General features: G+C 39.4%; 2 protein-coding genes across 3 annotated transcripts in view; one reads left to right on the top strand and one right to left on the bottom strand.

Moving 5' to 3' along the window:
• Nucleotides 1-23,546, bottom strand: part of XPNPEP3 (X-prolyl aminopeptidase 3) — a 60,905-nt gene extending 37,359 nt beyond the window's left edge. The window contains exons 1-4 of one of the 2 annotated variants that reach the window (XM_079937538.1): nt 23,162-23,546; nt 13,167-13,283; nt 3,308-3,715; nt 585-787 (exon numbers count right to left, since the gene is read on the bottom strand). In XM_079937538.1, the coding sequence (XP_079793664.1) occupies nt 585-787; nt 3,308-3,715; nt 13,167-13,283; nt 23,162-23,225 (792 nt within the window). In that variant the 5' untranslated portion in view covers nt 23,226-23,546. The remainder of the gene's footprint in view (nt 1-584; nt 788-3,307; nt 3,716-13,166; nt 13,284-23,161) is intronic. The other variant, XM_079937537.1, reaches the window with a different exon arrangement.
• Nucleotides 16,339-17,933, top strand: DNAJB7 (DnaJ heat shock protein family (Hsp40) member B7; the record flags this gene model as incomplete). The annotated part of the gene is given in 5 exon segments (XM_079936519.1): nt 16,339-16,347; nt 16,825-16,989; nt 16,993-17,352; nt 17,355-17,727; nt 17,730-17,933. Coding segments are annotated over 5 exon segments (1,017 nt in total). The 3' UTR covers nt 17,840-17,933.
• Nucleotides 23,547-23,674: the final 128 nt, after the last annotated feature.

Here is a 23,674-nt window from a genome sequence, read left to right on the forward strand (position 1 = left end):
ACCAAAACCCAAAAATCCCTAGCTGAGATTCTATCTGGGGCTCCCTGGTTCCCAGGTGTTCTATACATGCATCTGTGGTTCCTGAGCCAGAGAAAATGCACCTTGCCCGGTCCTAAGGGAGGACAACAGAAGTCTGCACCCAGCTTCTCTGGACCTGGCTGTGAGACAGCCATTGGGTGTGACAGGTATACTTACATTAATGCTGTTGCTATACTGTACCCTTCTCCTGTAATAAACTGCAGTTTTGTAAGCACTGTCATTTTAGGTCCTACGAATCTTCTTTAACAAACTCTAACTGCTGCTATTATTGTAGATATGGTAAGGAAAGGAAATAAAATGAATTAATTTATGTTGTTGCAAGGAGAAACAACTAAGATCATGGGTAAAAGATACAAGAGGGATACTTGATATGCCTTGCAAGGTTCTGAGCAAGTCTCTAGACACATTCAGTAAACATCAAAGCGAAGCTAAATGTCCATGTGCCATGAGATTACTACATTGGGTACACAACCTCAAGGTGCCCACTGAACCCTAAGAGTTGAGATTTTTTAATTTGGAAAGAACTTTTTCAGTAGGAGCCATACCTGTGATGTCAGTTTCCCAGCAATCTGCATTCGTTCAATTTCTGCAGGAGATTTGATCAGCCTGAGATGCTGTACCAGCTGCTGCACAGCCCGAACCTTGTTCTTGCTCCTGGCTTTGACCTCTGTCAACTGCTGCATGTAGTCACAGTGGAGCTGAATGTGAGGGGGCCTCATCCAGTCATACCACAGTGTATGTGTCTCGGCTTAAAACAGATTTAAAATAAAACAGCAACAAGAAATACCACCTGTCATAATGACTTGAACAAGAGTCAAAACTATAAAATATGTAGTATAGAACTCTAAAGGGTTGAACACAAACTCTCAGGACTGAAGTAATTGAAGGATTGGATCGTAAATCATTGGAAAGGCCATTCCCTGAAAACAGCAAGATATTCTGAGACTGAACACACAGCTTTTTCTGTCCTCAAACTTCAGTGTTTTTAATAAAGATGATAGATGAGACTGAAGCTTTACGCAAGCTTTGATTTTATTACTTATTAACTGTTAAAGAACAATTATGACAATTGTTCTCCACACAACTGCGCTAGAGGCATCATTAAATAACTAAACACAAAAGGACAGAAAAAAGTACTCAGCTCATCACCTTATGGTTAAAAGTGTTCCATCCCTTACAAACAATCTCAGTATTGGTGAAAGGAGCTCTCATAGTTGATAATACATGCTAATCCACACTTACCCAGGAAATCCTTCCTTTTCCATCTGCCATGTATTCTCATTACAGACAACCACAGTTCACCATCTCACTTTAGAGACCCAAGGAAATGGTCAGTTTTTGCCTGAGATATAAGATGAGGCTCATTATGAAAATCTTTTCCATTTACATCAGGTCTCTATTTGTTCCTTTCTTTTTTTTCTGACAGAAACCTGAGTAGGGGCTTCCCTGGTGGCGCAGTGGTTAAGAATCCACCTGCCAATGCAGGGGACACAGGTTTGAGCCCTGGTCCGGGAAGATCCCATATGCCACAAAGCAACTAAGCCCGTGCGCCACAACTACTGAGCCTGTGCTCTAGAGCCTGTGAGCCACAACTACTGAGCCCACGTGCCACAACTACGGGAGCCCACGTGCCTAGAGTCTGTGCTCCGCAACAAGAGAAGCCACCACAATGAGAAGCCCGTGCACCACAACGAAGAGTAGCCCCTGCTCGACGCACCTAAAGAAAGCCCGTGCGCAGCAACAAAGACCCAACACAGCCAAAAATAAATAAATAAATAAATAAATAAATAAATAAATAAATAAATAGTAATAATAAAAAAGAAACCTATGAGTAGTATTCACGACAATCTAAGTCTGAAGGTTTGTTTGTATGTTTCATACGATGGACTTTGGGACCGAAGAGGGAAAAATCCTAAAAATTTTGATCGGATATGTATTAGTGGTACAATCTCCTAAATATTTTCACTTTAAAATAAAAGTGATTTTAAATGTAGATTACAGGTAAAACTCTAATCTTATTTTCAATAGAAATTTAATTGCTGTAATTTTTAAAAAGTAGAACAACCATGACCATCTGCTGTCAGCTTATAAAATCACAGACCAACCTTTTTAGGTTTTTAAACTTTCAATCTATGATCACTGGAAACAGTTTTGAAATTCTCTTTTAGAGACTGACTTCAGAAATGTTTATAAACCTTACAAGAATATGACTAAAATTTTACGATCATACATTATTTTGTCTAAAATCAAGTATTTTCCAACTTGATCATCTATCTTATTTATCAAATTCGGATCTAAGTGACTTTTGGACACTTCAAAAAATAAAATGCTTACTAGAGTTGTAGATTTGTAAGAATCACTAAGGATAGTTTATAATGCAGTGTACATTCTGAAAAGTTCCAGAAAAGGAATCCCAAAACATTCTGAGTGATCATAATTTCACCAGAATAAGCGTAGAGAAAGTGACTATTTCAAGGGGCATGAATTCAACCGTGTACACGAACCACCTGAGAATCTTGTTAAAATGCAGATCCTGATTTAGTAGGTATGGAGTGGGGGCTGCAGATTTTACATTTCCAGTATCTATTATGCATTTGTAATTCTATAATGCATCACCAGGTGATTCTCATGCTGGTGATGAATAAATCATTCTTTGAGAATACTGCCCTTTTTTGAAGAGTTGGCAAAAGCAGTATGATAAGTAGTAATCAAAGGTCAATAGACTGGTCAGTAATCTTGAAAATCAGTAATCTTGAAAATCAGTAATCTTGAAAAGCAGCCCATGCTCATCCTCCACTTTAAAATTCTCTGTCTGGGATTTCAAACTAGAACAGTTAAAAGTCTCTGTGAATGAATAATCCAATGAAGATTTAGCAAATGAATAAATGAAATCTTTAAAGTCTTGTGGAAAAGATTTATATTCTTTTTTTTTTTGGCGGTACGCGGACCTCTCACTGTTGTGGCCTGTCCCATTGTGGAGCACAGGCTCCGGATGTACAGGCTCAGCGACCATGGCTCACGGGCCCAGCCGCTCCACGGCACGTGGGATCTTCCCAGACCAGGGCACGAACCCGTGTCCCCTGCATTGGCAGGCGGACTCTCAACCACTGTGCCACCAGGGAAGCCCAAGATTTATATTCTTTTCATGGTGCCCAGGGCAATGCTGCTATGATGATTATTTTAGGAAATGAAGAACTTTGTCTAAACAGGCAAGGAAGGTCTTAGTCCCAATCTGGCCTATGATTTGACTTCTGCTCCCATTTGTTACCTTTCAGTTTTGGTACAAGATGTTGAAATTCTTCCAGCGTATAGGCTTCATCCACTCCAGTTAGAGCTATTGCTCCATCAGTACCAGATCGGGGGCCATCCCAAAGTTCTCGACTGGGATCTCTCTGAGGCACAAAAAGTATGGCCTTGTGTGCTGGTAACTGCTTGCCGGGGAGGCTTTGAAGGACCAGAATGCTATCAGGCTCTTGGAATCCACACAGGTACAGGAAATTGTTGTCTTGGTGGAAAGTATAGGGGATATCATTGCTCATATAGTATGTAGGGTTGGACAGCAGTACCACTGTGTGGTCTGTACCACTCTGCCCTTGTGCTTCCTTGTGGATCAGAGATATTAGTTTGTGTCTGCGAAGTGCATATTCCACCTGGGATAGTCCTGGCGTCACCTCCCCTAGAAATGACAAAAAACAGTGATGCTTTGCATTTCTATAGTGCCAAAGTACTTAAGAGAGTTTAATATTAGATGGAGACACCCAAGTTCATTTCTTCAATTTATGCCCAATCTCCTCATAGCACACGGCAAATTAAGGAGATAACCCAGGTTTCAAATTTCTATTCCATTGCAAAAATTTGGAAGAAAAGATAATTACATGTGGTCCTGCCTGAAAAATGGGATCATGACCCCTTAAGATCTCTTCCAGCTCTTTGGTTCATTCTTTCACTCATCCAATCAAATATTTACTAAACATTATTATATGGAAGGCATTGTTAGGCAAATAATCCAAGTTGCCCTGAAGTTTCAATATACAAGGTGAGGAGAAGGATCACATTTTCTGTGTAAGACTTCCCCAAAGGAATGTAAGCTCCTCGAAGACACAGAGTTTTGTCTGTTTGCTCAACGTTATATTCCCAGCGCCTAGAATAACAACTGGAATATAGTAGGCATTTGATAATTGTCAAATGGGCTATAGTAATTTTAGAGTTGAAGGCCAAAAAGCTTTCCCCAATTTCAAGAGTTAGAATAAATTTCTCCTTCTGAATTTCCAAAGCATAATAATATCTTTCTAACAGGGCTTTTCACTTTCTACCTTGTATTAACAGTGAGCTGGGTATACATAACCTCTTTGATGGTCAGAACCATCTTCGTATCCTTCGAAACTCTAGTAATATTATCCACCTCTTGGGGCTGTCATGAGAATCAAATTTGATAAAGCATGTGGTTCTTAAGGATTGGAAGACATCCTAGAAAATCTTTTGAAAGCTATGGATGTATTCTGTTTACTAAATGGCATGTAGGCACATACAAACATTTTTTTAAAAATTTATTTAGTTTATTTTATTTTTGGCTGCGTTGGGTCTTCGTTGCTGCATGTGGGCTTTTCTCTAGTTGTGACGAGCAGGGGCTACTCTTCGTTGTGGTGCATGGGCTTATTGTGGTGGCTTCTCTTGTTGGGGAGCACGGGCTCCAGGCGCGTGGGTTTCAGTAGTTGCGATACGCGGGTTTAGTTGCTCCGCAGCAAGTAGGATCTTCCCGGACCAGGGCTCGAACCAGTGGCCCCTGCATTGGTAGGCGGATTCTTAACCACTGTGCCACCAGGGAAGCCCAAGTACAAACTTTTGACATACAATTTCAAGAGTCTCACATTCCTGTAAGTGCACGCAAAAAACCCATATTAAGAACCCCTGTGGGACCTCCCTGGTGGTCCAGTGGTTAAGAATCTGCCTTCCAATGCAGGGGATGTGGGTTTGATCCCTGGTTGGGGAACTAAGATCCCACATGCCACGGGGCAACTAAGCCCACAAGCTGCAACTACTGAGCCCATGCACCACAACTACAGAGCCCATGTGCTCTGGAGCCTGCACGCCACACTAGAGAGAAGCCCTTGCACCACAACTAGAGAGAAGCCTGCATGCTGCAAAGAAGATCCTGTGTGCTACAACTAAGACCAGATGCAGCCAAAAATAAATAAATAAATAGACATATATATAAAAAACTTTGCTATGAAGTGTTATGTTAGTTCTTTATTTTAGCCTTTTCTCCTTTTATTTATTATTTATTTATTTTTTTTAACATCTTTAGTGGAGTATAATTGCTTTACAATGTTGTGTTAGTTGCTGCTGTGTAACAAAGTGAATCAGCTATATGTATACATATATCCCCATATCCCCTCCCTCTTGCATCTCCCTCCCACCCTCCCTATCCCACCCCTCTAGGGGGACACAAAGCACTGAGCTGATCTCCCTGAGCTATGCAGCTGCTTCCCACTGGCTATCTATTTTACATTTGGTAGTGTATATATGTCAATGCTACTCTCTCACTTGGTCCCAGCTTACCCTTCCCCCTCTCTGTGTCCTCAAGTCCATTCTCTACGTCTGCGTCTTTATTCCTGTCCTGCCCCTAGGTTCTTCAGAACCTTTTTTTTTTTAGATTCCATATATATGTGTTAGCATACGGTATTTGTTTTTCTCTTTCTGACTTACTTCACTCTGTATGACAGTCTCTAGGTCCATCCACCTCACTGCAAATAACTCAATTTCGTTTCTTTTTATGGCTGAGTAATGTTCCATCGTATATATGTGCCACATCTTCTTTATCCATTCATCTATTGATGGACAATTAGGTTGCTTCCATGTCCTGGCTATTGTAATATGTGTTAGTTCTTAATACTAGTACCTAACAGACTGCCTGGCTGCTAGCCCAGTGATGACTGGGTGAACGCTTCACTTCTGAAATGGAAATTATGCCTGCTTTCACTTTAGGTTCCCAGACAAAAGAACTACTAAAACAATTACTCACAAAAGCTGTATCCCTAAGCCTACACTTAACAATAAAAGTAGTAAAACAACATCTAATGCTTATTGAACGCTTACTACGTGTCTGTACTATTCTAATTATTTACACGTATCAACTTATTTTATCTTTACAATGACTCTATGACGTGGGGAATTATTATTATTCCCTGTGGTAGCCAGTCTCCACATGCAAGTATGGGAAGATAGCCATGAAACACTGCTGTGTAAGAAAGTTAAATAAGAAGATGGACAATATGTTCTCATTATGTTTAAAAAAAACAAAGGAGAGAGAAAAAAGAATTTAGAAAAGAATCAGAATTTTTATAGTGGTAACCTATGGAGAGTGACATAAACTGAAATTTTCTATTTAACATGATTTATTACATTATTTGAATTCTGTTTCAATGAGTATATATACTCTTATAATTAAAGTCCCAAATAAAGAGAAAAAGAGGTTAAAAAAGGGAAACCATGGACAGTCCACTCCATACTCATAACCTACAATGGTTCTTTATCATCTGTCAGATCAAATTCATACTCTTAAGCCACTTTAACACTTACATTTAAATGTAACATTTTAATGTTCTCTACCAGGTGACTTCAACTTATCTGGCCAACTTTTTTTGGTAACAGCTCTACTGAGATATTTTCATACCATACAATTCGCCCACTTACAAGTGTACAATTCAATGATTTTTGGTGTATTCACAGATTTGTGCAACCATTACCCTAAACAATTTTAGAATATTTCATCACTCCAAAAAGAAATCCCATGCCAATCAATAGTTACTCCCTGTTTCCTCCAAATCCAATCCAGCCCTTGACAACGACTAATCTATTTTCTGCCTCTCTGGGTTTGTCTATAGTACAGATTTCATATAAATGAAATCACACAAGATGTGTTCTTTGGTGACGTGGCCAACTTTTTTCTTATCATTCCCCCAATTATTCTGAAATTAATTCCTTCTATATCTTACATAAGTCCAACCTGTTACCTTCCTTACAGTGTGTCCCCTTTCTAAAATTTCTTCTCCCTCCAAAGCAATTCCACTCAAGACTTGGAGCTCAATATATGTTTGTTTTTAGACCCTTCTGATTCAAAAGGCTTTCTTGATTAGCCCAGATCATGTTGATTTGTTCCTTTGAATTACATTTTTTTTAAAGCCAACTATTTTCATATACACATCTTATAGTTGTGTATAAATGTAATCATACCATACTCTTTCAATAGTTAAACACTTTTCCCCCATTTCTTCATTGTTTGAGACCTCACTCCCCTTCCCTCCTTCTACCCACATTAGAACCACCCTCATATTTGTAACTTAGTATGTATCCTTTCCTATTTTTCTCAATACTCATATAATCACATACACATATACCTGCATTTAGGGTTTTTTGAGTCACTAGTGTTTTACAAAAATGGGATACTACACAGTCTTGTGTTTATGTTGTCTTTCTAACACAACAACACCTCATAGAAGTCCCTCCCAACAACTCATTTAGCATAACTTCAACTCATTCTGCTTGATGTCTCCATATTATTTCTTGGGGGAATGTATCATAACTTCCTGATCCATTTCCATACTGGTGGGCATTCATATTATTTTCAGCTTTTTGCTGCAATAATGAACATCTTTCTACTTATATACATAGGGTACTTTTAAATGCCCTATGTACTGTTGCTTTTATTTCTGTGGGATAGTCCCAGGAGAGAAATTAGTGGATCAAAGTCCTTCGAGTTTTCTTAGTACTCATGTTCAGTACATGCAACTCAGCTGTTTATGATTACTTTGGAACTGTCTAGTTGTTTTACCTATGCATAGTTTATCTCTCCAGAAAATTCTGTAGTTCTATCCCATTAATAAATTTTTATTTAACTTTTATTTACCTACAATATAAAAATTTACATTTTTATTAACAAAATTGGTAAGAAACAAAAGAGATAAATAAGAGAGGGCCTTACAGGCCAGGCAAAGCAACAGAGTTGGTCCTAGAAAAGCTCACATCACATTTCTTTCTCTGAGGATTGAGTTGGCTAAGAGTCCCCTGGGGCTCTAGGGTAGAATATCGAACTTTATACCAGAGCCCAAGAACAGCTTAACTATTTATCTCCCTGATAATTATTCATGTTAAGTCTGCCACTGTTACTCAATATTGGAAATTTCCTAATTTACCCAAGCAGCAAATACTCTTTTCTAAAAGCACAGGCTGGTTATAATTGGTGGATTATCCAACTTTTCCTTTTTGTCATTTTACTTGGTCCCTATCCTGTGCTTTGCTTTTGGTCATTTCCCAGCTATGGTCCATGTAATAAAACTAAACTTAAAAAATCAATTCATTGTGTTTTTAAAAAAACTTTGGAAATAAGAAAATTCACAATATTAATGATCTTAATCAATGTGTTATCTCTCATTTTCATTAATAACAGAGTATACATATATGTATATTAGGAAGTAACTTCTGAAAAAAAGATAAAATTATTTAAAAATCAAAGCAGGATTGCAAAACCACCTTTTTCGCCCTTCAAAGCATTCCTCGTTGCTGAATCTAATTTCATACAAATGACTATATGAGAAATATTTATTTAAAACACTGACTACATTTTCCCAAGCTTACTAATTGTAAACACTATACAGTGACCATTAACTATATGCTTCCAAACTTCTGAAATTTCGAAGAACTCTTCATCACAACAGAAAAATTAACCAAGGAAAAACACACCTTATCAACTGAAGGAGGGAAAAAAAGTGTGATAAAGCAATGAACTTCAACCCTAGAGGTAAACCTGGCAGTTGTTATGGCCTTTGATCATAGAACTAACCATTATAGTCAATCTAGCCTGACTTTCTTCAGATAAAACTGCATCTGAATAGACATTCTGGTAACTTTGTCAAATTGTAAAGTATTAAGAAGCAAAGTCAGTATTTTGTCATGTGGAGTCAATTAAGGATAGAAGGGCTACTCTAACAAGTTATTTAATTAATCAAATGCCTAGATGTCACAATCTGGACTCTGTAAATAACAAAGTCTCACAATCAATCCTGAGACTGTGCAGCCAAGAAGAAAAGCTCTTCCAGGACATCTAGGATTGGACCTCTCGAGAGAATAAGAAAAATGTTCTTCATATTTTATCAGCCAGGCAGAAAACCCAGAGAGGAAAAGTTTTATGAAGACAGAAAATGGATGGAAATATGCAAATCTTTGCTACAATCTAGGTATGTATTTTAATTATTTCCTGAAACTAACTAGGTTAGGATTTTAACGTGGCCTGAAGCAGTGTCCTTGAATTCTGTTTAATATTAGGAGTTTTTTATTGTATATAAGGAAGTAGTGCATAAAATGATCTATTACTATGTAGTTGGAAAATGGGGGTAAAGAAAAAGCTAATAAACATTTCCTTTATAAAGTAAAACACAGACCTCTCTGAAAAAAATGAAATGATCAAATAAATAATTTTAAAATACTCTCAATGGATTTTATTTGCATATACTGAGCAAAACAAGCCAGACAGAAAGGGTTCATACTATATGATTCCACTTACACGAAACTCAAGAACAGGCAAAACAATCATGTTGATAGAAACTAGAGCAGTGGTTAAGGATGGAGGTGGGGACTGACTAGAAGGGTATGAGGGGACTTTCTGGGGTGACGGAAATGCCCTATATCTTGAATGGGGTATGGGTTATATTGGTGTACCTTTGTCAAAACTCACTGAATTGCATATTTAAGCTCTGTGCAATTCACCTAATGTAAATTTTATCACATTAAAAAAATAAGTACAGCTGGCCCTCCATATCCATAGGTTCTGCATCTGGGGATTCAACCAACCACAGATCAAAAATATTTGGAAAAAAAATTCCAGAAAGTCGCAAAAAGCAAAACTTCAATTTGCTGTGCATGAGCAACTACTTACATAGCATTTACATTGTATTAGGTATTATAAGTAATCTAGAGACGGACTATAGTATATGGGAGGATGTGCATGGATTGCAGTCATATACTATGCCATTTTAGGTAAGGGACTTAAGCATCCGCAGATTCTGGCATCTGAGAGGGTCCTGGAACCAATCCCCTAAGGATACTAAGGGATGACTATACCACTCTCTAAAGCTGAAATACCTTTTTTTTTTTTGCGGTACGTGGGCCTCTCACTGCTGCGGCCTCTCCTGTTGTGGAGCACAGGCTCCGGACGCGCAGGCTCAGCGGCCATGGCTCACGGGCCCAGCCGCTCCGCAGCATGTGGGATCTTCCCAGACCGGGGCACGAACCCGTGTCCCCTGCATCGGCAGGCGGACTCTCAACCACTGCACCACCAGGGAAGCCCCTGAAATACCTTTTACATCAAGACTTCTCTCACTTGAATTTCTTCTTACCAAAAATATTATATCAAAAAAAAGACTTAAAAAAATTCCCATATAGTATTCTTTGGCATGGGTGTTATGTGCTGTTTTGTGGTTGTGGACTCAGACTTTTGCTGAGTTGGAATTCTGGCTTAACAACCTACTGAGTGACTTGGGGAGAGCTACCAAACTGTTCTGTGCCTGTGTCCTCATCTGTAAAGTGGAGATAATAATAGCACCCACTTCACAAAGTTGTCAGGAGGATTTAATAAGTTAATGAAATACTTAGAACAGTTAGCACTATATAAATATTAGTTATAATTATTACCACAATAAATAATTTACACTTGAAGAGGTTGTCATCCTGGTAATACAAAGCCAGGTAGGATCTTGAAAGAGTAAAATTTATAGGGATGACCATTATCCCTATCAAAGTAATTATTTACATGAAAGCCCTGAATTATCTGGTTTTCTCACACAATGACAAGAATGAGTTAAGTGATTCAGGAGCTTTTTTTTTTTTTTTCTTTTGTGGTACGCGGGCCTCTCACTGTTGTGGCCTCTGCCATTGCGGAGCACAGGCTCCGGACGCCGCAGGCTCAGTGGCCATGACTCACGGTCCTAGCCGCTCTGCGGCATGTGGGATCTTCCCAGACCGGGGCACGAACCCGTGTTCCCTGCATCGGCAGGCGGACTCTCAACCACTGCGCCACCAGGGAAGCCCTATCTGTATTCTCTAATTTGTCTATCATATATATGGAACTTGTATAATAATTAGGAAAGGGACTGAGATATTTTCCAAAAGTTTAAAGTACTGGCAAGTACTGGGGAAATATTCCAAACATGAAACCTTTTGGAGCAAACCACATAATAGAAACATACTTTTAAACCCCAAACTAACAAACTGACCTTGGCTTTGTAAAAGAGATTTTAAAAAAAGTATTAAATGCCTCTTAATTTTTCTTAATAATTGACTCTTCCTCCACCCCTCAATTATTTTAACACTTCTGTAAGTTTTGCTTCTCTACGTGGAGAAAGGTAAGTGATTAACACTTTGGCTATTGTATATCTGGTGGTTTCTTTAACACTGATAATTCTCTTTTAAAATTCTATCTACTTTTATCCCTTCTCACTTACCCCAATCCCTATTGTACAGGAGAATAAAAATTATGATAGGTGGGCCTCCCTGGTGGCACAGTGGTTGAGAGTCCGCCTGCCGATGCAGGGGACACGGTTCATGCCCTGGTCCGGGAAGATCCCACATGCCAAGGAGCAGCTGGGCCCGTGAGCCTGGCCGCTGAGCCTGCGGCGTATGGAGCCTGTGCTCCGCAACGGGAGAGGCCACAACAGTGAGAGGCCCGCATATCGCAAAAAAAAAAAAAAAAAAATTATGATAGGTATTCCTTTTCCCCCATAGTTTATATGAACATATGTATATATATGAACTTGTATGTGTGTATTTATTTACATTCATTTTTAACATAGTTAACATGCACATAACACAAATAACAGTCTAGATACAGAGGCCATCATCTTGACAATATGATTACTAGTTTCAAGGCCTGGAAAATGCAGCTCACCATGTAAAAGTATCTCACCACGAGAAATCAGTAATTTTCAAAGCTGGTAAAACTTAGTATTAAATTGAAGTTACAGGTAGGTTGATTGGATGGAGAAATACTTAAATTAATATCAACTGTATTGCTATTAAGCTTACCTTACAGCTTTGAAAAACTCTGATTTCCTGTGTGTTTCAGTGGTGAGCTGCATTTCCTGAGTCTCAGCCAACTTCCCAGCAGGAATTCCAGTCTGATGAAGAATCAGCAAAAGGAAGCCCTCACTGAGAGACACACTGGTATCATTCACTGAGTGGAGACAGTGAAAGAGCAACATATTTCCAAAGGCAATTTAGACTATTAATATATATGCTTACACAGTAAATACAGATTTAACTTCGCATGGCAGAAGCAACAATTAATCTCCCTTGAAAACCTGACTGATTTTTCTCCAAAGCATTTGGTTTTACCCTGCCTACCTCTTTGGAATGATACTCATTCATCATAGTTCATCCCTTAAGTGTCTTTAAAAAAACAAAACAAAACAGAAAACCTTAGGCATGAATTTGAACAATAATGATAACACATCTTCCAGCAGGAACGCTGGAATCTTAAAGTAGAAAAAAAAAATTAGTGAAGTAAACCTTTATCAACTTTTTGCATCACCTTTATCACTGTTATCACTTCTCAAAGTTGTGACAATCACATCTGGAAATCTTGTGTAACCTATATAAAAATATTTTTCTTAATATTGACATGAGCATTTAATGCTTTCAAGAAAAATGTTTCCTAAAATGTCTTTAACACAGTAGTTCACAAAGAATCAATAGTTAGAACACAGTTCTAGACACCATGTTTTAGAAAGTAACAGAATTTTTCTTTAAAAACATCTTGAAATACATACTTTTCACTGATACTTCTGAATTATAAGGCTAATCGTATTTATTGCTCTAGATGGTGCTGTCTATACAGTACTATTAGCCACATGTAGCTGTTTAAATTTAAATTAATTAAAATAAAATTTTAAAAAACTTAGTTCCTCAGTTGCACTAGCAACATTTTAAGTGTACAGTAGCCACTTGTGTATAGTGGCTACTGTATTGGACAGCAAAGCTCTAGAACATTCCCACTGCTGCAAAAATTCTATTGGATAGCACAGTTCTAGACAAAGCCCCTAAAGAGAGAGACAGTCATTACAGTTAAAAGGCCTTACCTGGTCTGAGGAGGTGTGGGTGTGTAAAGGGGCTGGGCTGGCCTAAGTATCGGTTTGGAATCCTCCTCTCTGGGATGGGCTGCAGGGAGTACCTTCGCTGTGAACATGACATGCATCCTGAAGGAGAGATAAAGAGGATGAAATGGAATAGTGTACCTAGAAAGTCCTGACAGTATATACACATTTATCTACCTCCAGCAGTAGGATGCTTTAGAAAAATGCAAATTAGTATCTCCTTCAGTATTTATATGGTCCTTCCTCTGGGCCAGCCAGAGCCTGTGTTGGGCCTTAGGGATACAGAAATGAGATTATCTTTACCTTTAGTGACTTTAGTCTACCTGAATATAATAGAGGTATATATACATACAGTATGATTAATGTATGAATAGGAGCTATGGGAACAGAAGAAAGACAACAAACAAAAGCAGGGGAGGGGGTAGGAAGTATTTCATTGAGGTAGTGTTATGCTGTGTCCTAAAATTCAGAAAAAGAGAATTAACATTTTTATTGAGAATATGTGAAGTTTGAGAAAATATGCACATCTTATCTCATTTAATCTTGGAATGTTAGAGCTAGTGAAATATCTGAAAAATGCTTAATCATATTTAGCCCATAAGAAGTAATATTATTAGCATTCATTCAGCAAGATTTATTAAGTGTGTGATTGGCACATGCTGGGAAAGACACAAGAATAACACAAGACTATCTGTCCTGGTCTGGAAAGAACATACAGTCTAGTGGAGGTGAGACAGAGCAATACTACACTGTGAACGCAGTGGTGGATTCATACACAAGGTTTTTGAGAGCACAAAAACTAACACAACGCTGTGGGACGGGTACAATGACGATAGGACACAGTGATCTGGGGAACAGAGAAGCACACTACAGGCACTTGTGTGAGACTGCAGAAGTAGAAATGCCTACTCTGAGTAGGAATTAGTCAGTGAAAGTGACAAGGGGAGCTGAAGGTATCATGAATGAGATTATGAAAGGGAAGGCATAGAAAGCACCACATTCACATGTGCCCATGTGTGCGTGTAGAGGGAAAAGGGATAGAAAGAGAATTTCAGGTCAGTGTTGCTGCTGGTGGGAGAGGAAAAGATCAGCAAGGTAAGGATCAAACCATTGAAGGCTTTGTACACCAAACTAAGGAATTAGATTTTTAACTGTTATGTGAGGTAGGCATTATCATCGCCTTCTTTTTTATTTTTTTTTTAACAAATAAGGAATCAGACTCAGAGAAGTAATTTGTGCAATGTTACACAGTTAGTACTAGGGAAGCTGGGATTCAAACTCAGTTTTACTTAACTTCAAAATCTTTGCTCTTATCCCTCTACTCTGTCACTCAGTAAGTCTTCTCTGCTAAATCCCAACAATACAATTAGTACTGTACAATCTCCCCGTGAACATACAATCACTACCACAGCAAAACGCGGTAAGTCTGGATCAAGTTAAAGGTTTTAGTAGGGATTATAAAGCATGAATGACAGCGTATCTATTTGGAGAGTTAAGAAGTCTTAAACATTAACTTTGAATTAAATTTACAAAGGGTTATTGAGAAAAATTATAGCTTCTTGAATGATTAAAAAGACAGAGAAAATGGTACAGGTTTCCAGGCAGTATGAAAATACAGTTAAGAATAGTGGAAAATGAGAAAAAGGACAAAATATTAAGTATTTCCTGGAATCTGTCTTTAGAAAATGTACAGAATACATATTAAGGAATATGCCCAGTCTACACAGGTTGAAAGCTTAACAAAGATGAGGCAAGCAATTTACAAAAATACAGAGAAACCTGCTAAGTGACACCACAGGGAAGCAATCAACAAAGACACTACCAGACAAACAATTCAGCTTTTTCCACATAAATTCGAAGGCAGGTAGGGGTGGTAAGGTATGGAAGGGGGAATCTATAGATTAAGCCTTAAAAGACATTATCAACCAACTGTAATATGTGAACCTTAACTGGATCCCGATTCAAGCAACAAACTGTAAAACAAATACATTATATTTATGAGATCACTGGAAATTGGGACAGTGATTGCATATTTGATGGTATTACGGAAGTAATATTTGTTTTAACGTGTGATAATGGTGTTGTGATTATGTTAAAAAGAAACTTAGCTTTTAGAGATATAAATAGAAATATTTACAGATGAAGTGATATGATCTCAGGTTTGTCTCAAAATAATATGGGGGTGGGGTGGATTGCGGAGAGGATGAATGGGGATTTGAATGAAACAAGACTGGCCATGAGTTGATAATTATTGAAGCTGTGTGATGGGTACATCAGAGTTCATTATACTACTCTACTTGTGTATATGTTTGAAATTTTCCATAATAAAAAAGTTGAAAAAAAAAGAAAGATGAAGCGACCATAGAGAAAAATGAAGGAAATAAGCATGTACTCCAGAAGGCAATCTAAGACAAAGAATTAAAGGCAGCATGGTATAGTAGAAAAAAGTGCTAGTTCTAGTTTAGTTCTACTATCTACATGATCTTGGCATGTTACATAACTCCTCTGTACTTATTTCTTCACCTGTGAAATAAAGCCGTTATATTAGGTAGCGGCTTTCAAATTTTTAAAACCAAGACCCACAGTAAGAAATATATTTTACACAGTAACCTAGTATATACAGACATATATATGTATAATGTATATAGAAATTTCACTAAATACTATTCTTTCTGTGGCTGTTATTTTTGCTGCCCTATTCCATTAAAAATAAGCTTGCCTCAGTGCACTAAAATGATTTTATTACTGCAGTGTCTGGAATGGTGGCCCCCAGAAGATACGTCCACATCCTAATCTCCAGAACTTGTGACTGTTAATTGGAAAAAGGGTTTTTGCAGATGTAATTAAGGAACTTGAGATGAACGGATCATCCTGCATTATCTGGGATGATCCTAAATCCAATGACATGTGTCCTAGTAAGAGAAATGCACAGGGAGAATTGAGACAGAAGAGGAGGAAGCAATGTAACCACGGAGGCAGAAACAGAAGAGATGTGGCCACAAGCCAAGGAATATGTATAGCCACCAGAAGCTGGAAGAGGGGAAGAACGGATTCTCTCCTAGTGCCCCGGGAAGGAGTGTAGCCCTGCTGACACATGATCTCGGGCTTCTGGCCTCCAGAACTGTGAGACAATACATTTCTGTTGTTTTAAGCAGACATGTTCATGGTAATTTGTTATGGTAGCCTCAGGACTAATACAATGACTTACTAAGGTTGAAATAAATAAATATGTCAAGTGCTTGATTATTTTTTCATAGTTCACAAATTCTTCATTTTTTCAAACCAAAACATGGAACAACTGAGAAGTAAGTTATTAAAGCTCAGTAACCCAGAGGTCATATTATGCAAGAGGTATGCTGTGGCCATAAACAACAGCTCCCACTGGTTTATAAGGCACTGTTTGAGGCTTCCAGGAAAATATAGGGGAAATAGTCCAGAGGGTTAAGGATGGTCTGGTATGACTCTGGACTAGCTCTGTTTGGAAGGTCTAGTCCCTACCCCAACCCCATAATGACACCACAATGCAGCCCTCCCTGACATAAGCTTGTAACTCTGCTTGCCATATAATCAGTATCCTAATGTGTCCTAGCAGTGGTCCATGGTAATAACATTGTCTTCAATGTAAAAATGTGCCTATCTGCAGTCACTGCCTCTACCACCATCACCAGCAGAGCCTAAGCTGAGAGGAAACCACGGTTCTCACTACCCTGAGCACCCCTTTCCAACCATCTGTTACAACATAGTGGATTACTATGAAGTTCTAGAATTGCAGAGATATACTTCACCTGTGGACATTAAAAAGGCTTATTGAAAAGTGGCACTTAAATGGCACCCTGATAAAAATCCAGAAAATAAAGAAGAAGCCGAGAGAAAATTCAAAGAAGTAGCTGAGGCATATGAGGTATTATCAAATGATGAAAAACGGGACATTTATGATAAATATGGCAAAGAAGGATTAAATGGTGGAGGCAGAAGTCATTTTGATGATTCTTCTGAGTATGGCTTCACATTCCGTAAGCCAGATGATGTCTTTAAAGAAATTTTTCGTAAAAGGGACCCATTTTCATTTCATTTCTTTGAAGACTTGCTTGAGGACCTTTTTTTTTTTTTTTTTGAAGACCTTTTAAATAACCCAAGAAGCTCCTATGGAAGCAGAAACAGAGGTGAAAGATCTTTTTCTCTACATCCAGTGAATATCCAGCTTTCGAGAGATTTTCTTCATATGATACAGAATATATACCATGTGGTTCACTGGGCCATGAGGGCCTTAATTCATTCTCTTCCCTGACATTTGACAACAGTGGGATGGGCAACTACATATCTGTTACAACTTCAGGTAAAATTGTTAATGGCAGAAATACCAATACAAAGAGAATTATTGAGAATGATCAAGAAAGAGACAAAGACAATGGTGAGTTGAAGTCCTTTCTTTTAAATGGTATGGCAAATGAAGAGAGCTTTGCTGAAGAATGCAGTTGGAGAAGACGGTCATTCAACAATTATTCACCAAAGTCCTGCAGCCCCAAACATGTATCTCAATATACTTTTGCAACTGGAATCCCTCTATTTTCTCAGCAGGATTCAAAGAAGGTGGTAAGAGGAAAAAAAAGAAGCATAAAGAGGTACAGAAGAAGAAGTCAACTAAAAGGAATCATTAAATTGACTCTTCAGACACATAATGTTCATATAACATTTGAACACAGCTCTTTATGTGCTTCTTCTTTTAAAATTTTATTTTATTTATATTTTTATACAGCAGGTTCTTATTAGTTATCCACTTTATTCATATTAGTGTATATATGTCAATCCAATTCATCACACCATCTTTGTGTGTTTCTGTTAGAGTTTTGCAGACAATATTTGTTTAATACCACACTAAGATTATGTTTTTAACGTATTTAGCAGGACTGTAAACATCTGATGAGTGGCTGTTTGGATTAGGTATGTTAGAAAAAGATGAATTTGTGGTAACAGTGATACTAAGAATTTAGAAAACAGCAAAGATTAATGAGTTTTGAAATTTTAGCTAAGGTAGCCAGGAAAAAGATCTAAATGAAATGAAGGAGTTAGCCATGTGGATATTTGGTCAAAGAAGATTCCAGGCAGCAGGACTAGCAAGCGAAATGTCCCTAAAGCAGACTGTATAAGGTGTGTTTGAGGAACATGGAGATCAGTGTGGCCAGTATGAGAGCAAGTAGATGAAGTAAGAAAGGTAACAGAAGAGCAGATTATGCAGGGACTGCTAGATCACAGTATGAACTATGTTATAATTGTCAGACAGGAAGCCAATGGAGGCTGTGAGCAGAAGAGTGACATAATCTGACATACTTAAACAGGCCTGTGCTGGTTGCCGTCATTAAAAACAGACTCTAAATAAGCAGGGGTAAAAGCAGGGAAATGCAGGCTACTGCCACAATCCAGGCCAGAGACTGCAGTAGCTTGGCCAAGGTGGTGGAGGCGGTGGTGGTAAAGAGAGATCAGACTCTGGATATATTCTAAAGGTAGGGCCAAATGGAATTTGCTGACAGACTGGATGTGGGGTATGACAGAAGTCAGGATTTTTGGCCTTAGCAACTGAAAGAAGAGAAGTGCCATTAATCTGAGATAGGCCTGGAGGTGTTAAATTTTGGATGTGCTACATTCAAGGTACCCGAATTTATTAAGCAACAAAAAAAGAATTTCCTACGTTGACTTGCATCCTGCATGTTCCCTGCCATTGAATTCTTCCTTTTTTTTTAACAGATCTTATTGATCATATTAATCTTTTATCTTAGAAATATAATTACTATAAATTTTAATGTGACTAAAAGATAGGAGCAAATAATCTTGTAGCACTTAAAACCCAACCACCTTTCGAAAAACATAGTTCAGTGATATATAGCAATGCAACAAATTTTGAAACCAGAAAAAATTCTAGGATCGACTATTTTTTTTTTCGGTATGCGGGCCTCTCACTGTTGTGGCCTCTCCCGTTGCGGAGCACAGGCTCCGGACGCTGCAGGCTCAGCAGCCATGGCTCACGGGCCTAGCCGCTCTGCGGCATGTGGGATCTTCCCGGACCGGGGCATGAACCCGTGTCCCCTGCATCAGCAGGCGGACTCTCAACCACTGCGCCACCAGGGAAGCCCTAGGGTCAACTATTTTTAAACGACTGCTAGAATAAAGCGTGAGCTCTTGTTTTGTTTGATTTTTAGTTGGTAGGTGGGTGGGGAGGAAAGTTCATTTATTCTACAGGAGAAACTGGGGACAATTAGCATTTAATGCTTATTTACAGAAAATAAAATCATAAAAGCTCAGAGTATTTTAAATGCCACTTATACAAAATGTGACATTTAGTAGAATTTATTTATTGTTACACATGTGGGACTAATCAGACTTAGAAAAAATGCAATTTTTCAACAAAAGCAAAAACCAGTGTCTCTGAAAATTTGAGAATGCAATAACATGCCCTCTGGTCCATTTTTTATTTTATTCTTAACAGATAACTAAAAATTCAGATTTAATCTTATTCAATACCTTAAAATTATTCGTTTCCTACTGCCTAGAGGAAAAAGTTCAATGTTGCTTAACATAATATACAAGACACTCCACGAGCCAGCCACCAGCTTTCTTCCCAACTTGACTTTCTATCATGTGTCTTCTTACACATCTCATGCTTGAGCCCAACTTTTCCCAAACTGTGTTCAAAGGGATACCAGTTCAAGACTCACCAGAGAAAAAGGGCTGCATGGTCAAATACATTTTGCAAATTAATGTCAAAGACATTTCCCTCTTAGAGACATGGAAATAGTCTATTATGAGCACTATAAAATGCAGCATTCCCCATACTTATTTGACCACAGAACCCTTTTGGTGTAACAGCTACTAACATGCCCAGCAACATATTTCAAAAAAGCTCCAGGCTTATTAATGATGCAAAGCTTTGTACCAGTCATTCTGTTTCAGAGTTCTGGGCCTTTGCATTCATTCTCTCTGCCAGGATGGCTCCATCACTCTAGTTGGCTTGGTGAATTTAAGCCTTCTTTCAAGTCTCAACTCTCCTAACCTTTGAAGTCACGCCCACGTTTCCTCTTTGCCCCTCTCTGCCCCCGGAAAATATCAACACTTTTTCTTTCTCCCCACAAGTATGTTACATTACAATTACTTGCTTTTTAATTTATTTATTTATTTATTGTGGTACGCGGGCCTCTCACTGCTGTGGCCTCTCCCGTTGCGGAGCACAGGCTCCGGACGCACAGGCTCAGCGGCCATGGCTCACGGGCCCAGCCGCTCCATGGCATGTGGGATCTTCCCGGACCGGGGCACGAACCCACGTCCCCTGCATCGGCAGGCAGACCCTCAACCACTGCGCCACCAGGGAAGCCCACAATTACTTGCTTTTTTGTCCGTCTCGCATGATGGTAGAAACTTTTTGTGTGTGCTTAGTTCTCCTATGTGGTGCTCAATTAATGTTAATAGAATTAACTGCAAACAGGCTTTTAAAAATTATTTTCTACTTATTCTTTAATGTTTTCAATATTTCCCTTCCTCATCTCACACTTATATTTAAATGATCTAGTCTTTTAAAATATAAAACTTACTTATGCATCATTAATGCTTTATTTTGCTTTTTCTCAAATGACTAGGTGTTAATAACTATATCACAACTAATGAAATCACACTCTTAATTAGCCAAAGCATTTTCACTTTAGGAATGCATGACTTTCACAGAATAGGAAGTTACCTATGGTACTCAATACCCTGTTCCCAGAGTCTTCCTAAGGAAAAGCACCCAAGAGCACCACAGACATTTGAAGTTCTATTTATGAACATCTAAAGTCGGTGGAATTTTCAAATTCTAAAACTTTATAAAATCCCAGAATAACATACTTACAACCCATTATTGCCTTTCTTGGGCTCCCATGTCACTTGAGTCAAGACTCTATTACCATCCTTTGCTATATATATTCATTTATTTGTTGCTTCTCTATCATCTGACTAGACTGTAACTCCAGGGAAGTGGAGATTCACCCACAATGACTGCTAACTCAAAAGTTACTGAATGAAGATACATTCTTTCTGGCTCAATAAAAAGGTCCAAAAGGACTCTACTAAGCAGAGTAAGACCTAGCAGAGGTATAACAGAAAAAGGACTAGATGGGAATCATACAACTAACATTCCTGACTTGTTACTTGTGATATCGTGTTAGTTTCAGTTCCCCATCAGTAAAATGATATTTGCTCTAACTTACTGGACTTGTGAAGATCCAAGGAGATCATTCATTCATTCAAAAAGCCTATATATGTATATTATGATGTTAATATGAGAAGTGGTTAAATTTACTTATTCCACTGAAGCAAAATGAAGCATAATGACTACATTTTTCCAGGACACTGGTGTGTATAATCCAGTACCTAGCTCTAAATTTTGATTAATCAGGTTTTACACAAAGCCTCAACAAATGGAAAAAAAGTTACAAGCAAAGAATGGTTCCAGCTCTAAATCACAAGTTATGGCCTCTGTGATCAAGACTGACTAACTGTGGGCTTCCCTGGTGGCACAGTGGTTGAGGGTCCGCCTGCCAATGCGGGGGACACGGGTTTGTGCCCCGGTCAGGGAGGATCCCGCACGCTGCAGAGCGGCTGGGCCCGTGAGCCATGGCCGCTGGGCCTGCGCTTCCGGAGCCTGTGCTCCGCCACGGGAGAGGCCACAGCGGTGAGAGGCCCGCGTACCACCAAAAAAAAAAAAAAAAAGGACTGACTAACTGCGTATCTATTCACCTACTCCCATGGAGAGGGACAGCTTTATGGAACTTAAGTGTTAGAAGCAAAGAGCAATTTCTGTGCACTTAACAATGATTACTTTTTAATTTTACTTTCTAGAGTAAGAAGTAAGTCTTGATATAATTACCATTCCATTTTCAATAAATTCAGGTATACCAACGTAAAAAACACATGCCAAGACTTAACACTCGTGCCAAATACCATATGTTCCGGCTCACACATTGTTCACCTATCGGCCCCCAAAACTAAAATATGATCCAACGACAGATCTGCCTGAAAGACGATTCAGCTTTCACCGATCAAGCTTCATCTTCACTGCTTGCGACAGAATACACCCTAAAAAAATGCCCCGCCCCCCATTCCTGGACTACTCTATCTTGCCTTTTCTTTTTCTAAGTTTCATTTTTTCGAATTTTATTTAATTTATATTTTTATACAGCAGGTTCTTATCAGTCATCCATTTTATACACGTCAATCCCAATCGCCCAATTCATCACACCACCACCCCCACCCCTCCGCGGCTTTCCCCCCTTGGTGTCCATACGTTTGTTCTCTACATCCGTGTCTCAACTTCTACCCTGCAAACCAGTTCATCTGTATCATTTTTCTAGGCTCCACATATATGCGTTAATATACGGTATTTGTTTTTCTCTTCCTGACTTACTACCTTGCCTTTTCGAGCAAGGCTTTCAGACATAAAAAGCCTCAGGAGTATTTTCAAATATTACCTCTTCTGAGAGGAACTACTCAAAAGATGTGTACTACTAAACATGTGTTTCCCGTACATTCTGCAGCCAGCTCTCACGTCTACTCTTTGAAAACACGAAAATCCGACTGTAAGTTAACCTAACAGAAACAAGAGCTACGTGATGTGAGACACTGTGTCACCTGGGCAAGTGTGATAACTGACACAACTTCCATGAGTCCGAGTTACTCTGAAGACAGCCCCTCTGGGAAGACAGCACACCCTTTTCTCTCTGCAGTCATTTCAACCTCTTAGAATACCTCAACTGCAGAAAGAACCCCGGGCCCACCCTTTTGCAGGGACAGGGGGTAGAGAAGAAATCCAAGGAGCGCACAGGGGGTTTGGGAGTGGAGACCCCAGCAGAAGAGTCCACTGAAGCAGGGGTCGCCTCAGACCAACCTGGACCCCTCTGGTGCGCCTCAGGCTTCTCAGAGCAAGCCCCGAAGGAGACACTGTGGGAGGTGAGTCTAACCTGAGAGGCTGCGGGCGCTTGCTACCGCGGGAACAAGCTTAGTTGCCGAGAGTACCCAAGGCATGACCGCCACGCTTGCACTTCAGGAAGTAAACGCGGAAAACTGACGATGATGCCGCCGCCGGCAGGGTTGAGTCGCCCGGAAACCAGGCCAGGCGTCCCTCCCCTTCCGGCCGGCGCTGCTCGACGGGCTTTCCTCCCACAGGGGCTCAGTATGTTGACGTCACGCCCGGCGCGTGACCGCCGCTCCGGCCGGAGGGCCACCCTTGCGTCATGACGTCATGTTCCATTTAACGGCCACAATCACAGAATATTCCATTCTAAATGACTCCCCGCAGGGGCTGACAGCTCCCGCCTCCTTGAAAGCACCGGATAGGAGGTTGATCCATTTAGAGCACTGTTCTGAGTGAAGATAAGAATCCGTGCATGGAGAGGCAGGCACCAGCGCGAACAGCCACACTTCTAGAAGATTCTAGCCAGTGCACAGCGCGGCTGCAGAGGAATAGGAATGAA

This window comes from Stenella coeruleoalba (assembly GCF_951394435.1).
Source record: "Stenella coeruleoalba genome assembly, chromosome: 11".
Classification (NCBI taxonomy): Eukaryota; Metazoa; Chordata; class Mammalia; order Artiodactyla; family Delphinidae; genus Stenella; species Stenella coeruleoalba.